Genomic DNA, 17,896 nt, shown 5'->3' with positions numbered 1-17,896 from the left:
TCTCTCTGGCAATAGTCTAAGTCTGTGCAAACACAGAAATCACTAAGCCACCTGTGACTAATGAATGTCTAAATTGTGGCTGATATGACAGAGGGATTTGATTTCTATTTTATATTGAAGTAGTCCCATATATTGAGCCTAAAACATGGAAGAATGATTGCCAATGACTGAATGTGAATCTAATCACTAATCATTTAAAATAGCATGTTTAGATGTGCTTCACATGTCAATCATAAAGATTATTCACAAAGTTATTTTAGTTTAAAATTATATATACTTAAAATATTTTCCTTTCTTTTTTATCAGCCTAAGCACTTATGTTTATATTTATAAAAAGTTATGTGTGTATTTGGTAAAATCTATAGTGAAACCTGGAACTCAAATATTCTATTAAAAGAGTGGAATTATTTAATGAAGAGTTAGAGGACTCACTAAAATCTAATAAGATCATCTCTCAGGTTCAACCTAGAGAAATAAATTTATGCAAAAAATGAAAGACATTATCTATAGTATCAATACAAATTAGCATATATATCTTGGGGGACTTTTCGCTTTTTTTCATTCCAGGCATTAGAATATGGGGGAATGCCAACAGAGTTCGAGGAAATTTAGTTACACTTTCAGTTTGGCCAGGAACCTATCAGGACAGAAAAGATTTAAGTTCCAGTCTCTGGCATGCAGCTATTGAGGTAATGAGAATAAATTTATATTTACACAAAATTATATGTATAATATATAATCATAATTTCTGGAAAAGTTGTAAATCTTATATTACTGACAGCTATATTTTCTAGTTTGATAACTAATAAAATGTGTTAACTGGAGTGAATAAGTTGTTAAGGTCCCTAATAACTATTTTTTTAATTTCTTTCTGTTGGTGTCTATTGGTTTAAGTAGTTCACCTAGTTCCTTTTTTCTTCAATATTATTCCTCACTTTCAACTTCTGGAGCAGAACCACTCCACTGCTGGTGAGCTGAGTTCCTGGTGTGAATGTTACCAAACACTGAATGTTGAAATGTAGAATGATAAATCAAAGAATCTCTAAGCTGGGTGCGGGTGGCTCACAGCTGTAATTCTAGCTACTCAGGAGGCTGAGATATAAGGATTGAGGTCCAAACCCATCCAGAGCAGGAAAAGTCCGTGACAGTCTTATCACCAATAAACCACTCAGAAAACTGGAAGTGGCACTGTGGCTCAAGTGGTAGAGCACTAGCCTTGACCTGAATAGCTGAGGGACAGCACCCAGGCCCAGAGTTCAAGCCCCAGGACCGACAAAAAAAAAAGAAAAGAAAAGAAACTCTATACTTCTCTCACATTACCAATTGGGTCCTTCTTGTTTTCCATGAGTTTGTTCAATTACTGCAGATGGTATTATTTGGTGGGGTTTGGACATTAGATTACAAGCAAGAAAATGGAAAGAAAATATTTGGGCAAGTCATTTTTCTCCAATTTGTAGCTTGTAGTTTTTATTTGCCTATACTGTAGGAATAGAAAGGAATTAAAAATAATTACTTTTGAAGTATTTGTTTTTGTCCTCATGTTAATTATTACCCTAGGGTAAAATCAGAAAGCTAAAATTAAGTATATATACAAAAGGTAAAAACTCTCTCAATCTATAGATGTTAGAGTATAATCAAATATCATCAGTTCTATATCTTTAAAGTTATGTACAGATTTTGAAAGTAAATGGAACATATTTTCCATATATGAATCCAGTTCATTCTTCTTTATTACAGCCTTTAAAAATAAGGATGTTAAGTTCATTTTTCGACTTGTAAAGTTCGTGTTTTGACATAGTGTCTTGAACTTTACAATTTGCAGGGGAGAGGGGGAAGGCGGGAAGGGGGGGAGGAGGAGGGGGAGGGGGAAGTAGGGAAAAAAGGAGACAACAATGCTAGGTAAGAAATGTACTCATTACCTTGCTCATGTAACTGTAACCCCTTTGTGCAGTATTTTCACAATAAAAAACTTAATTAAAAAAAATCAGGATGTTGCTGAGCACTGCTGTCTCACCTGTAATCCTAGCAATTGAGGAAGCTAAGATCTGAGGATCACTGTTCCAGGCCAGCCATGGCAGAAAAATCTGTGAGACTCATCTCCAATTAATCACAAAAAGCCAGAACTGAAACTGTGGCTCAAATTGCAGAAACACAAAAGCTCTGAGACAGAGCACAGACCCAGAGTTCAAGCCCCAGGACCAATAAATAAATATCTAAATAAATAAACAAATACCAGGATAATATACCTTAAAGCACTAAGATTTTTAACTTTTGCTGACACTGTAAACAAGGATAAATCTTCAATGATCTGCACATGTATTGGTTATACTATAAAATTGTTTGGCAATAAGTTTCAAGTGTTGCTAACTTAGTTTTTGATCATAGCAGATTTATTAAATTAATATATCATTAGTGAATTGTATAGTCTATTCTAATTACTTTAGTTGTCTCTTTCTTAATCAAATTGGTAACAAAATATAACTAAAACAAATAATAAAATTCTTATAACATTCCCATAATACTGGAATTAAGTTTATAGCTCTACATTTTAGCCACATTTTGTTATTTTGTGATATGTGTATATGCAGAATTCCAATGTTGTAACTCCTTTCAACAACTATCTTACAATTTACCAAAATGAATACCAGGACACTGGAACTTGTGGTGTTGGGGACATCAAAGGGAGGGGGATAGAAGGATGGAAAGAGGAAAGGTTGGTAAATGCAGCCATGATATTCAAGCTATGAGCTGGGAAGGTGGCTCAGTGGTAGAGTGCTTGCCTTGCATGCATGAGGCCCTGGGTTCGATTCCTCAGCACCACATAAGCAAAAAGAAAAAAGCCAGAAGTGGCGCTGTGGCTCAAGTGGTAGAGCGCTAGCCTTGAGCTGAAGAGCTGAGGGACAGCGTTCAGGCCCAGAGTTCAGGCCCCATGCCTGGACCCCCCAAAAAATATTCAAGCTATATGCATGAAAATGGAACTAAAAAATTGAGTTGCTAAATGGGTTTTGGAGCTGAGGAGCATTATGAAAGGGATGAGACTCACCAGAAGCACTGTACTCATAAACTGACATGTTGACTGGAAATGCTAATGTATAATGACTTGACGATAATTTTAAAAATGAAACAATTGAAAATAACTTTTTTTCAGTTTTCTGAGTAGGTGAGCTACCACTTGAATCATGGTCTCAGCCCTACTTATCTTACTATTTTTCATGTAAGGCCTTGTGGGGCTTTTGCCTAGGCTGGCTTAAAAACCAATTCTCCTATTTATCCCTCCTACATAGCTGCTATGATGAGTGAATGACACTAAACCCAGATTTTGTTGTAAGATGGGGGTCTTACTTTTTGTTCAGGCTGTACTTGAGCCATGTTTCTGATCTCTGTCTTCTGAGTAGCTGAAAATAGATATGAGCTACTGTATCTATCATTAAATGCAGTTTTTCTAAACAAGATATAATACCTCATGATGGTTTTACACCAAACTTAATTCAGGGTTAGAGAGCCCAACTTTGCTGTGTGAGGCCCTGGGTTCAATCATCAGCAACACACACACACACACACACACACACACACACACACACACACACACACACACACACACACACACACACCTTAATATAATTTCATTTATGATGTTTCAGTGGGGTAAATAGATGAATTTTTTTCCTGAAACTAAAATGAAGTCTCCACAGGTAAGGTGTCATATACTTGTTCTAATTTTATAGCTGTACAACAGCCTAGTCCAAAACATTTTCTTTTTCTTTGTACTAGATAAATAGAGGGACAAATACAGTGCTACAAAATAATGTAGTTGCTGGATTTGGAAGAGCAGGATACCGCATTGATGGTGAACCTTGTTCAAGTAAGTCTTCTAACAAATAATCACTACAACCAGAAAGCATTTGTCCAAACTGATTAGAAATGAATTATCAGTTGTAAATTCAATATGTCCTTTATATTACTTCTGGAACCTAAAGATTTCAACAAGGTCAATTATTTCAAGAAGTATTGTTTCTAAAGAGAAATGGATAAGCTTTTAAGAAAAAGTTTACTTAAGTTTATGATCCAAAAATCGCTCGCAGCAACTTCAGCCCTTGGCTTGGTTGGCATGGCAACAGTGAGTACCTTGCCCAGCCCTATGACTGCTTTCCTGCACAAAACGCAGCACTTCCAAATAACAGAGACATGTGCCTACTGGAATGTGACACTCTTTCATGCTTTGGTTTTGATAGACTCAATACCTCTTATTTGTAAGTTAAAAGCTGCATTCATGAAAAAAATTAATAGCTATCAGGTACATCTCTCTATTGAACTTACCTAAGAATTTACCAAACATAAGCTTTTAGCAAGGCTGGATGGAAACAGGAAAACAAACGTGCACTGCTCATTGGAGGAAAGACTGGAATAATTTTATGTAGCTGAGGGATTCTGACAATAGCTACCAAAATCATGGGTGCACTTACCTTTAACCCAAAACTTCCACACTTAAAACATGGTTAATGAACGACTTTATTCCCTGTCACAGTATCTGTATTACCAGATAGCTGAAAGCCAATAGCAGACGAGTTGTACAAAGCTGAACACTGGAACATGTCTCTGAAACAAAGCAAAAGAGACATGGAGAAGTCACAAGTATATCCTTAAAGGATAAGTGGAAGCTTACATTCTTGTAGAAAAGGAAAGTGAATCAAAGAGAAAAGAAAATCAGATACGCTGAGCAATTCTTTTGTGCTGAGGGACGGAGTTATTTAGGTTACTTGTCCAATTTGAACATATATAACCCATCTGCTTTAATTATAATGTATGTTAATCAGTATACTTGCTTCTATGGTATTGAGGATATTTGAATGGAATATGGGGTCTTTCATTTTATTTTGAAACAATCATGGATCGGGATTCAAACATTTTAATGGACAAGCAAAGTAAGATTTCAAAGGATTAAATAACTTTCCCAAGATCACATACACATCAATGCAAAACAAATATCAAAGACACACTTATCTCTACATTGCATGCCAGGATCCAGGAATACGATGATGAATAAGCAAGCATGGTATCTTCTTCTTATGAAGCTTAGACTCAAGTAGGGAAGGGAAAAGGGAAATTCACAAATAATTAACCAAGTGTCAAGTAACAGATTTTAATTGCAGGTCAAATATTTTTTTGGGGGGTCCGGTCATGGGGCCTGAACTCTGGGCTTGGGCACTGTCCCTCAGCTCTTCACTCAAGACTAGTGCTCTACCACTTGAGCCACAGTGCCACTTCCGGTTTTTTCTTTTTTGCTTCTGGGGTGCTGAGGAATCGAATCCAGGGCCTCATGCATGCAAGGCAAGCGCTCTACCACTGAGCCACCTTCCCAGCCCCTCAAATAACTATTTTAAAAGCAGTCAGAGAAAGATTTTTAAAGAAATAATTCTTAAAATAGTATGATCCAAAAGACTCAGGGACAAAACAGTGTGGGGAGGAGCAAGAAATAGCTTTTTACCACTGCAATTGGTATTTCAAGTTTAGGTATGCTAGAATCTAGATCTCATGCTCTTCCATTTGAGTCATGCCTCCAACAAAACCTCATGCTCTTTCTAGTAAAATTCATATTTGGTTAATCAGGACTACTAACACTATTTTTTTTTGCAAATAAGCAATGAATTTGTAAGACTTTTAGCAAGGAGGGTAAATTATAACTGCAGAGCCATAAAAATGTTAAAAGTGTACATTAAAGTGTACACTGTAATTGTGTAAACCTTTTAATACTGTCTATTAAAATAATACAGTTTGACTTGCAATGTTACTTTTTGATTCTATGTTTTCTTCCAAGGTCAATCTAATCCAATGGAAGACTGGTTTGACAACGAAGCACATGGGGGGTTATATGGTATCTACATGAACCAAGATGGCCTTCCTGGATGTTCTCTTATACAGGGATTTACCATTTGGGCATGCTGGGATTATGGAATTTATTTTCAGGTATATGTGATGAATGATGGTGATTGCTTACTTTCTTTTACGATTGTTATTAGTAATTTGTAAAGTTCACCTTGTATTACAGACCACAGAGAGTGTGCATATCTATAATGTAACCCTGGTGAACAACGGAATGGCCATTTTTTCTATGATCTACATGCCAGCTGCTGTATCTCACAAAATTTCTAGTAAAATAATTAAGATTAAGGTAAGCAATAAATAGAGCCATTTTGAGAAGGGTAAATTTAACTCAAGAACTATTAAGAATAACCTCCTTGATTGATATTTGTAACTCATACTTTCTTGCTTGTGTTTATGTGTGTATTAATGTGTGTGTGTGTGTGTGTGTGTGCACGCGCGCGTGCGCGCGTGCATGTTTGCCAGTAGTAGGGCTTGAGCCTCAAGCTTCTGGCTCTCCCTTGGCTTTTTTTATTGGTACTCTACCACTTAAGCCATGTCTCCACTTCTGGTGTTTTGCTGCTTAACTAGAGAATACAATCCCATAGAATTATCTCCCTGGGCTGGTTTTGAACTCCGATCCTCAGATTTCAGCTTCCTGAGTAGTTAGGATGACAAACATGAGTTACCAACATCTGGCTCCACTCCTTGCTTCTTCTGAAATAAGACAATTCTGTTCTTATCTCTTTCATATTCCTTCACCTCCTCTTGATGATCACCTGATCTTGTAGCTGTTCACTAAATTTTTGAACCTTCTAGAAAGGCTTTCTGGAGCAACAGAAGTAGTAATGATAATCCATTCCCTTTTTATTAACACTATTATTAGAACACATTTCTATCGTGGAAATATAGCATGTCCTGTTATTAGCTATTTGTCTCTCTCTCTCTCTCTCCCTCTCCCTCTCTCTCTCTTCTTCTCTTCTCCCTCTCCCTCCTCTCTCTCTCTCTCTCTTTCTCTCTCTGTCTCCTTCCTCTCCTCTCTCTCATAGTGTCATTCCAGTCAGGGTTATAACCACACTTTTTTATCTTCATTTAATGAAGCAAATAATAATTCTAAAATTACTATTTTTGCTTTGTTATTGAAAATTTCAGTTTTAGCTTTACTATGTCTTCTTTTAGAAAGAGCTATTCTTAACACTGTACTGTTTGGACTTTTCAAACCTAGAACTCATTAATTGTTGGGAGTAGTCCTGAATTTAATTGCTCTGATGTCCTAACTAATGATGATCCCAATATTGAACTCACTGCTACACATCGGAGTTCTAGACATCCATCAGGTGAAATTTTGAATTTTAACGATGGCATTCCAATGACTGTATCAGCCATTTCTGCTAACCTATTCCTCTTTGCAAAAGGTGGGAGAAGTGGAATCTGTTGGCCTACCTTTGCTTCAGCTCATAACCTGGCACCGCGGAAGCCTCACGCAGGGATCATGAGTTACAATGCTATCAGTGGTCTTTTGGATGTCTCAGGCAAGTTCAACTTTGGCTTTTCACAAAGTCTCTCCCAAATATTGGCTGAACTGGGATTAAAATAAAAAATCCCTACATGCAAACCAACTCACCAGACTATCTCTGTAGAAATGTCAAATCATTATATATAAACTAATGTGGAAAACACGTCAATTATTTTTTATTTTTCCTATTAAATACACTGAACCTTATGTTTAGTATATCTCTTCATAATAATTTTACCCAGTGTGTCTTTGAGGAAACCAATACAATAAATTAGATATCGAAGTTTTGACTTATTATTCATCATGATTTTAGGCCCAGAAATGTAAAAGGAATGATCATTTTTCACTATTGTTACAATGATAAAACCCTGGTTGAACATTATATAACATGGTACTGAAGTTTTTGATAAACATTTATTGTTTTAAATAAAAGATGATTTCAAATATTGAAAATACCATATATCAACAAAAATAGACCTGTAAAAGGAAGCCACATCAGGAAAATTTCTAAAAGGTACACAAATAACTATTAATTTATATGATATTGTCTTGAAAGGGAATGTATGAAAAGTGGTTGACTTGGGCTGGGGAGGGGACCCCAGAAGCATTGTATTAGATGAGATTTTTCTAAAAGTAGTTTCTTGGAGGAGTGCTTGAGAAAGGTGCTGAAGGAGCACAGGGGAGGGAAGGTGAAACAGAGCTGGGATGTGACCCAGAGCATGGCTTCACTTAATCCCACCAGACACTCCTGAAATGCAAATTGCCAATGGATTTGTCTCAAATTTTGGGAGCAGGGAATGTACATTTGTACTTCCATGTCAGCAATTTTTAGGTTACAGCTTTTTGTGATGAGGGTCTTACTTTCCTGGATAATATGATTGCTGTTTGCCTAAAGCTAATTCACTGCAAAAGTGGGGGTGGAAGAGGAGATGATCCTGAACTGTTAGCAGACAGTACTTACAAAGGCACCAAATGGGTGAGCCAGTCTGTATTCACCTCAATCCACGCCTAGAACCAGCTTGCTTTGTTTAGTTATATTAAGTTTATTCTACTTGAATTATTCTTCTAGGATTCTGTATGATCACAACCTCTTGGAAAAATTATGAAAAAGGATTAGTAGTCACATTGATTACAGCTGGTTCCTAGACCATATATAATACCTCCATCAGTTTTTCTAAATTTCCCTCCTTCACGGCTAACATGTTTTCTGCTCAACATTGCTTATCTGGTACAATGTTACATGATCCCAGCCCCCCACCCCTATTCAGCACCCTTATATAATTACACCCTTCTATGCTTACTTTTTATAAGTAACACCGGGCATATACCACAGTGTACCTTATCAATGCTAGTAGAAAAGCCTTGGATCCATGTCCAATTATTAGTGTTTGCTAAAACCTGGTGCAGTCTATTAGTTTGAATGATGAGAATAGGCCACATAGATGCCAGGCTTTCTTATCTATGAAAACCATAGAATTTCCAAAAGCTTTGCAAGAAAGCAGGTCCTAATATGCAAACACGCTCCAGATTTCTGCTTATGCTATAATTGCTAATGTCTGAGGTGGTTCACACCTGTAATCCCAGCTACTCAGGAGGATAAGATATAAGGATTGTAGTTCAAAGAAAGCCCAGACAAGAAAATCTGTGAGACTTTTATCTCCAATGAACCAACAGAAAACCAGAAGTGGTGCTGTGGTTCAAACAGGTAGAATGCTAACCTCGAGCAAAAGAGCTTAGGGGCAGTGCCACATTCTCTCGATCCATTCATCTACTGAGGGGCATCTGGATTGGTTCCATATCTTAGCTATGGTAAATAATGCTGCAATAAACATAGCTGTGCTGGTAGCCTTAGTATGACCTTGTTTGTGACAAACTTTTTTACTTTATCAGGATATGTTAAAGAAAATGTTTGAAATAAATCTGATCTTATTTCAGTCAGAAAAATTAATCACTTTTCTATTATGTTTCAGGCTCAACTTTTGTTGGATTTAAGAATGTTTGTTCAGGGGAAAGGAATGTGATATTCATTACTAATCCTTTAAATGAGGATTTACAGCATCCCGTCCATGTGAAGAAGATACAACTGGTTGATTCCACTGAACAGTCCAAAATATTTATACACAGGCCTGACATTAGGTAAATTGCATTCAATGTTTATTTGATATATTTTCCTTTCTATACTCCTTCTCAAAGACTTGCTAATATCTATGAAACTCCATCTACATTATGAAATTATGACTTTATTGATATAAATCTAAGGTTTCTCAGTTACATTTTAAAAACTGTGAACTTTGAGAAGCATTTCTCCTCCTGTTCTTCCTTTCCTACATCATTAATGTGATGTCTGAAGTGTATTTGACATTAATATCTCTCCATTAAACATACCACAATCATTTTGTATTTTTATTTGTTATGAATTTTCTTCTACCTGTTTCTTTCAAAATACCCTATTACAGTTATTCCAAAATGCACTTGGAGAGTAAGCATCAAGTATTCTAACAAATGTGATTATAAATGTGTAAGTATTTAGAACAGCATTCTCTCTGACCATAAAGGTCAATTGGTGTCAGGTTATTTCCAGAAGCTGATCACTTAGATTGTAGGTAGAAGAAAATAGTCAATAACTGCTATTTTTATAGGAAGTTCAAGTCAAGAATTTAGATAAAAGACATGTCTATCAGAGATTCTTGACTAGTTTCAGTTTAGGGAATAAAAAAAAAGAATATCTGTAATTAAAGAGACACCTTTCATAAGAAACAAAAATATTTCATAAATAGCTTAACTTCATCTGATTTTATTTGGATGATAGCCCATTATTTTGTGTCTTTACTTTATATCTCCTTTATTATAGTTATCTATAGAGTGCCTTTAAATATGTAGCCAAAGAATCATAATATAAAAGTTGACCATGTTGGTGTTTTTCTATAATCCCAGAACTTCAGGAATAGAGTCAGAAGGAACTGCCATGATTTTTAGGCAATTCTGGATATATAGCAAGACCACGTCCTATCAAAACAAAATAAAACAAAAGACAATTACATGTTTTTGGAATTTTTATTATATTTTTTAGTATATTAAGTGATTACATAAATTTTGCAGTTTTGTGAGATAGTGATACAAATACATTTTAACCTTCATGAGACAAATTGTCATTATCATGGTGTATTATGTTTGCGAATTCTATGAACTTTGACAATAAAATTATTTCTTCTACATTGGGTGATAGGTCCATTTCTTTCCTTTTGCTTAGTGTTAGCTGTTATATTATTTTATGGACAAAACAGAAAAATAACAAAGACTTCCTAGCCAATCTAGGGATAGAACTGTTTGGGCAATGTTAATATATTATGAATAGTCCATAAATGTTAAATCTATTATTCAACAAAATATGGAATAGAAAAATGGAATTCTGATTTTATATTCCACAGATGCATCTTGTCATTTCAAAAATGTTAGTTTATCATCATTATGGGCCAAATAAACACAATGGAAAAAGCAAATCTTCTTGCAATTCTAACTGTATATGCTACTTCGTCCCGCTTTAAACCCTTTATGAAATAAGATTGTCAGTATTTGGATTCCTTGGACCTTCTAGTCCAGTACTCAAGCTTATTCACATTTGCTGTCTTGAACAGTGAACTAAATCATTTTGTCTTTTCCCCCAGTAAAGTGAATCCATCTGATTGTGTTGACATGGTTTGTGATGCCAAAAGGAAATCTTTCCTTAGAGACATGGATGGCTCCTTTCTGGGGAATTCTGGTTCAGTTATACCTCAAGCAGAGTATGAATGGAATGGAAACAAACAATTAGGAATTGGTGACTACAGAATTCCAAAGGTGATGCTCACATTCTTGAATGGAAGCAGAATTCCAGTCACTGAGAAAGCCCCATATAAAGGTTTGTTGCATCTTATTCCACTGTCAGACCTCCTCTCAAGTTCATGGAATAAAATGTTTTATTCGTAATAATTTATATTTTCAATCTATATCTTAAATGTTCCTCATATTGTTTGTAAAAAGATTCATTTTCATTGCTAAAATATATATTCCTGTGTTTCTAGGAATTATTAGAGATTCAACCTGTAAATACATTCCAGAGTGGCAGAGCTACCAGTGCTTTGGGATGGAATATGCCATGATGGTTATTGAAAGCCTGGACTCTGACACAGAAACACGAAGACTTTCACCAGTGGCAATAGTGAGCAATGGCTATGTTGATCTTATTAATGGTAGGTGATTAGTATTAGTGAACCAATGTTACTACTTCATTTTATTAAGTACATGAAGCTCTCTTATACATTTTTGACACATGCAACTAGCAAACATTGAGATTTCTTTGCCTTTCATTCGTAAGAAAAGGTGAGACTTGACTCTTTAGCAGCCCTCCATTCAGGAAAGCCAGGGCTATTACTTCAAACTGACCTTAGAAGGAGGAGGGAGGAGAGGGAAAAGGATTAAGTGGAAAGGAAGGGAAGAGGAAATTTATTCCTGGAATGATCTTCATGCCTTTATTGACAAGGTGTATGTGTAAATATATATATATATATATATATATATATATATCTCACATACATACATATAAAGAAAAATTGGCTTAACTCTTAAAAATGTGATTTGCCTTATGTAAAATAAGAAATTGGCATGCTGTTTGGAATATTTGAAGAGAAGGTGGTCTTAGTCTACTGATTTTTTTTATTCTCATAAATCTTTGGAAGACTTATAAACTTGTTTTTTATAACTGATTCTAGAGTCTAGATTTCTCTTGTTCTTGTGTATCTTTGGCTTGAATATTGGTGGTTTATCCTAGATGTGAAAATATCATCCATAAAATATTATCAAACTTTCATTTCAAACAATAATGCCCAGCTTCATTTATATGACTTTTGTCGTTGCAGTTTTTTATTTTATATACTGACCCTAAAAGAAGCACTAAAAGTAGGAATTATATTTTATATGCTAAGGGAAATGTTAGGCTCTACTTGAGTCTTAGAAGTAAATGCTGATTTAAAATCTGATTGAACTTCAATTATAAATATTTATAATATTTCTAGGTGAGCCAGAAAATTCAGTGAACCTAATGAATAAATACATCAAAAAATTTATCTTTCCATATTTCACCAAGTTTCACTGAAGTAAAATAGAGGCGTTTGCTATGAAAATCATGCCCAACCTTTTCTGAAAATGCCTGGACTCACACAGAAAAATACCCCTTTTTGAAATTTAGTTTTTCAGATGTTAGGAAGGAGTGTTATTTCCCAGATGTCTTCAGATCATTAATATACTGATCTTGTAAAAGAGGACTTGTAGTCACCATCTTCAAAAATATATTAAGTTAAAATGAAAATGGAAGAAGATTAAAGACTGGATCAAATGCATTTGTTGACTTTACAAATTAACTAATAAAACAACTAAGTGAAAGAACGAATCTTGTCCCAACTTAACAAATGTTCATAATTTCCAGGTTCAACTCCCACTCTTAGCCAACTAATTCCTTTATAGCACATTTCCTATCTCAAAGCCTAAGGAGACAGGTTCCCAGGCTCACATTTGACAGGGAGGAGAAAGAATCAAGCATTTCCTTCCTCACTATATGTCTTTAATATGATTATTAAAATGATATTCAAGGCTACTACTATTTCTTTCAGCGGCCTTCTAGTATAAATTGTCACACAGTAATTTATCTTTCTAACCCTGGACTGTATAAAAGCCAAGGTTTAGGTCAGGCGCCGGTGACTCACACCTGTAATCCTAGCTACTCAGGAGGCTGAGATCTGAGGATCACGGTTCAAAGCCAGCCCAGTCCATGAAATTCTTATCTCCAATAAACCACCAGAAAACCAGAAGTGGTGCTGTAGCTCAAGTGGTAGAGTGCTAGCCTTGAGCTGAAGAGCTGAGGGATGGCGCTCAGGCCCAAAATTCAAGCCCCACAACTGACAAAAAAAAAAAAGTCAAGGTTTGGAAATAACATAAATTGCTGGATAGTGAATGATTCTAAATATTTAATGTGAATTTAAATTAGATCACAGCAATGTATTATTGATATGTTTTTGTTATTGAGTAGTGTTGGAGTTAAATTTAGAGGATTGAACTTGAACATGACTCTTGCCATTTATATTCTTTAGGTTACTTTGCAGAGAGAGTTTTAGTGCTTTTTGTCTGAGAGTGGGCCTTGGACCAGGATCCTCCTAACTGCCTCCCTAGATTATAGGTGTGTGACACCATACCTGATTTGTTTGTGAGATTTGTTTCGAACAGGTCATACCTGACTTGGTTGTTGAAATATTTACTATTGAGGCTGACTGGCCTCAAATTGCTATTCTCTCAATCTCATTCACACCTAGAGTAATAAGATTTCAGTACTGAAATACTGATCTAGATGTAAATGCAATTACTCTTCATATTTTATGCCATATCACTGTACAACTGCTAATATAGGAGCATGGACTTTTATTTTGTGTGGATTAAGGACCACAGGATCATGGCTGGTGTGCTGGATATACCTGCCAGAGAAGACTGTCCTTGTTTCATAGTATTGTGGCTCTAAACCAGTCTTACGAAGTTTACTTCACTGGTACCAGTCCTCAGAATCTTCGGTTGATGTTACTTAATGTTGACCAAAATAAGGTAAGCCAAGATAGAAATGATGCCTTGTAGATTATTATTTGCATATATTTCTATCTGCTAAAGGTTATATCTCCTTTCCTATAACAACATTTTCAACTTTCTAACTCATTTTAAGCACCCATTTGGGCTCTTGTAAAATTATTAATTATCCACATAGAAATGTGTTTATACATGCCTAATACCCTCTCCCAATATGCATTTGATTTTGGTGTTACTCATGTGAACCATGTTTTAACTATGATTTGCATGATGGACAAAGTTTTTTACATTAAAAAAAGTGTACACCCAAAACTGGTAAGAGAATTATATATTCTTCCATGATGCTACCAAGAGAGTATGTTAGGGTCATAAGGTAGCTCTCTTCTTAGTTTTCTGATGAATCTCCATACTGATTTCCATAGTGGTTGCACTAATATATATTTCCTACCAACAGTATACTAGGGCTCCTTTATCTCTCATACCATTTGTTGCTGTGTACTTGATGATTACCATTCTGGGCTTACAGGGAATCTTGTTATAGCTTTGATTCTCAGTTCCTTTATGGCTAAGGATATTGTACACTTTTTGTGCATTTATTAGCCATTTGTACTTTTTCTTCTAAGAACTCTGTTCAATTAATTTGCTTATATACTAATAAAATTATTTGTTTTTTGTGTATAATCTGAGCTTTCTGTATAATTTATATATGATCTGAGTTTTGTGTATTTAATCTGGATATTAATCCTTTATCTGATGAAGAGTTGGAAATTACTCTTTAATTTAGAAGTATTCTTCCAGTAATTTAGTTGCTTTTTTTTTTTACTGAGTACTGTCAATTAAGGGTTAAGTTACAACATCTGCATGATGCAAACTTATTTTAAATTTTCAGTTCATTGACATTTTTAGTAGTTTGTCAAGTTGTTTATTGTATTTCTAATCATATTTTTTAAAATCTCCCAGACCTCAAAAAAGTTTAATATTTGTCTTAAGTCTGGTAAACAGTATTTTACAGAAGGTACATAAAGGATATTTTAACGTTCTAAATTTTAAATATTTTATTGTACTGCTATCTTAAAACACAGAAATTTTTATTTTTAACAGGCTGTTCTAGTGGGAATTTTCTTTTCAACACTTCAGAGACTGGATGTGTATGTGAACAATTCATTGGTTTGTCCTAAACATACAGTATGGGACACCCAAAAGAAACACTGTAAACTTAATAGACATCTGCGCACAGGTACTCATTTCTTGAAAAGTACAGTTCAAATGCGATATGCACTCATTAATATAAAATTCTTTGTATCTGTAAGGTGAACAAAGGAGCTGCCATTCAACAAAGCAGTTTATGAATGTAGCACTTCTTGATTAATGCCACCCCTTTCATCCTTCTCACCTACCCCTCCAACCCCACCCCTTTCCTCATTTTTCTTAATTTTTAGGTTATGTGTTGAACTTTTTGCCACTTAAAAAGGAGATTATGTATATAAAATGCATCTTGATCTGTGTTAGCTCTTCAGCACTGTCCTCCCCCTTCATCCCAACCATTACCTTATTATTTTCAGTTCTGTGGTATATACAATGCATTTTTACATGCATTCTACTCTCTTCTCATATTCATTCTTTTATCCCTTTCCCCTTGTCCTGCCTCTTGAATGTACCCATATCCTGGTACTTATTTTGTTGGGCTCTGACTTAGTCTTTCTAAAGAATTATTCTATATGCATTCTACATATAGTCTGTCCTTAAGTTAATTCATTTGTAACTGCTTTCATACCACCCACTTTGTTTACTTATAGATATATAGGCACATTAATAGTGAAGGCCTAAAGCTATCCCCCCTAAAATCAGGAATGAAGTAAAGATGTCTATTCTATTCCTCTTCAATATTGGAATTCCTAGCAAGAGCAATAAGGCAAGAAAAAAAAAACATAAAAGAGATCCAAATAGGTAAAACTATCCCTTTTTGAAGACGAGATGATCCTGTACTTAAAGGACTCCCAAACTTTCTCAACTAGGCTACTAATGCTTATCCAAAACTTTGGCAAAGAAGCAGGGTATAAAATCAGCCCACAAAAATCAGTAGCATTTATACAGGCCAACAACAAGAATATTTAGGTTGAAACCAAGAAAGGGACCTCATTTGCCTCAAATAAAATAAAAAAATGCTAAGAATTAACTAGAATGTGAAGGACCTCTATAGTGAAAACTTAAAAAAATCGGAAAAAATAAATTGAAGATTTTAGGAAATGGAAACACCATGCTTGTAGATTCGGAAAGCAATGCAAAAATTCATATGGAGTAAGATTTTGAATAACAACAGAAATCAAGCAGGCAGAAACAATGTTAGAGGAATAACAATACTAAACTTTCAAATTCTATTTTAGGGGCACAGTAATGAAAACAGCTTGTTACTGGTACAAAAATGGGTCTGAGGACCGACAGCATGGAGTAGAAGACTCAGAAATGAACCCCCAGACCTCTAGCCATCTAATATTTGATAAGGGAGCAAAAAATATAGCGAGGAAGAAATGTTGCTGGTTAAATTGAATATCCATGTACAGAAAACTGAAACTAAATCCCCATATATCACCTTGTACCAGTATAGATTCAAAATGGATCAAAGAACTCAATGTATGGCCAGAAACCATAAAACTATTACAGGAAAGCATAGAGAAAATGCTAGGGCTCCTATTCACAAATTGAGAGTTTCTAAGTAAAAATCCAGAAACAGAACAAATCAAAGAAATAAGTGATAAATGACATTACAACAAACTTAAAAGTTTCTGCCCTGCAGAAGACATAGTTAACAAGCTAAATAGAAAGATTATTGAATGGGAGCTATACATCAGAAAAGGCCCTAATGTCCGAAAGATACTTAGAGCTCAAAATGAAATTAAAAAATAAGCCCTCAAGGAAAAAGCAACCCAATTAATACACAGGCTAATAATTTAAAGAGAGACTTCTCAGAAGAAAAAGTAAATATGTCCAATAGACACATGAAGAAATCAACCTCTGGCCATCAAGGAAATGCAAATCAAAACAACACTGTGATTCCACCTCACTGTAGTTTGAATGGCCTTTATCAAGAAAACTAACCATATAAAATGCTGGTGTGGAGGTGGCTGAAATTAAACCCTATCATACTGTTGGTGGAAACATCAACTTGTTCAACCACTCTGGAAAGCAGTATAGAGGTTCAAAAAAACCCCAAACAACTAAACATAGAACTACCATATATCCTGCAATTCCACTCCTGAGCATTTATCCAATAGGGCACAAACAAGGATACACTAAAGCCACCAGTACAACCATGTTTATTGCAGCATTGTTTACCACAGCCAAAATATGAAATCAGCCCAGATATATCTTAATGAACAAATGGATAAAAACATGCAGACAGACACACACAGTGGAATTCTACTCATCCATCAGAAAAAAAAAAGATAGTGCTATTGTACCATTCATAAGGAAATGGAAAGACCTGGAAAAATTATATTAAGTGAAGTAATCCAGACTCAGAGAATCACAGGTTTTAGCTTTCCCTGATTTATGGGAGCTATAGTGTGCCTATTAAAAAAAAAAGTACTGACACACACGACAAAAAGAACTGTACTCATTTACCTGACCTAGGTAACTGCAACCCCTCTGCACATCACCTTTACAAAGATTTTAAAAGTCACTCTTGATGGATTTATGTATCTGTACATGCAAGTTTTTTTTTGTTTTAGTTTTTGGGTTTTTTTGTTGTTGCTATTAGTCATAGGGCTTGAACTCTGGGCCTGGGCGCTGTTCCTCAACAATTCAGCTCAAGGCCAGCACTCTACCACTTGAACCACAGCTCCACGTCCAGTTTTCTGGTGGTTTAGTGGAAATGAGTCTCATGTACTTTCCTGCCTGGGCTGGCTTTTAACCATGATC

At 35.3% G+C, this 17,896-nt stretch overlaps 1 protein-coding gene across 1 annotated transcript in view; it reads left to right on the top strand.

The window, feature by feature from the left end:
• Nucleotides 1-17,896, top strand: part of Pkhd1l1 (polycystic kidney and hepatic disease 1 (autosomal recessive)-like 1) — a 153,502-nt gene that overhangs the window by 122,723 nt on the left and 12,883 nt on the right. The window contains exons 62-72 of the mRNA XM_013012469.1: nucleotides 568-689; nucleotides 3,772-3,862; nucleotides 5,816-5,964; nucleotides 6,047-6,169; nucleotides 7,085-7,196; nucleotides 7,275-7,391; nucleotides 9,346-9,511; nucleotides 11,041-11,273; nucleotides 11,437-11,604; nucleotides 13,842-13,999; nucleotides 15,080-15,215. Of these exons, the coding sequence (XP_012867923.1) occupies nucleotides 568-689; nucleotides 3,772-3,862; nucleotides 5,816-5,964; nucleotides 6,047-6,169; nucleotides 7,085-7,196; nucleotides 7,275-7,391; nucleotides 9,346-9,511; nucleotides 11,041-11,273; nucleotides 11,437-11,604; nucleotides 13,842-13,999; nucleotides 15,080-15,215 (1,575 nt within the window). The remainder of the gene's footprint in view (nucleotides 1-567; nucleotides 690-3,771; nucleotides 3,863-5,815; nucleotides 5,965-6,046; nucleotides 6,170-7,084; nucleotides 7,197-7,274; nucleotides 7,392-9,345; nucleotides 9,512-11,040; nucleotides 11,274-11,436; nucleotides 11,605-13,841; nucleotides 14,000-15,079; nucleotides 15,216-17,896) is intronic.

The sequence above is a fragment of the Dipodomys ordii genome, unplaced genomic scaffold, assembly GCF_000151885.1.
Source record: "Dipodomys ordii isolate 6190 unplaced genomic scaffold, Dord_2.0 Scaffold17, whole genome shotgun sequence".
Lineage (NCBI taxonomy): Eukaryota > Metazoa > Chordata > Mammalia > Rodentia > Heteromyidae > Dipodomys > Dipodomys ordii.
This window is presented reverse-complemented; position numbering and strand designations above follow the sequence as displayed.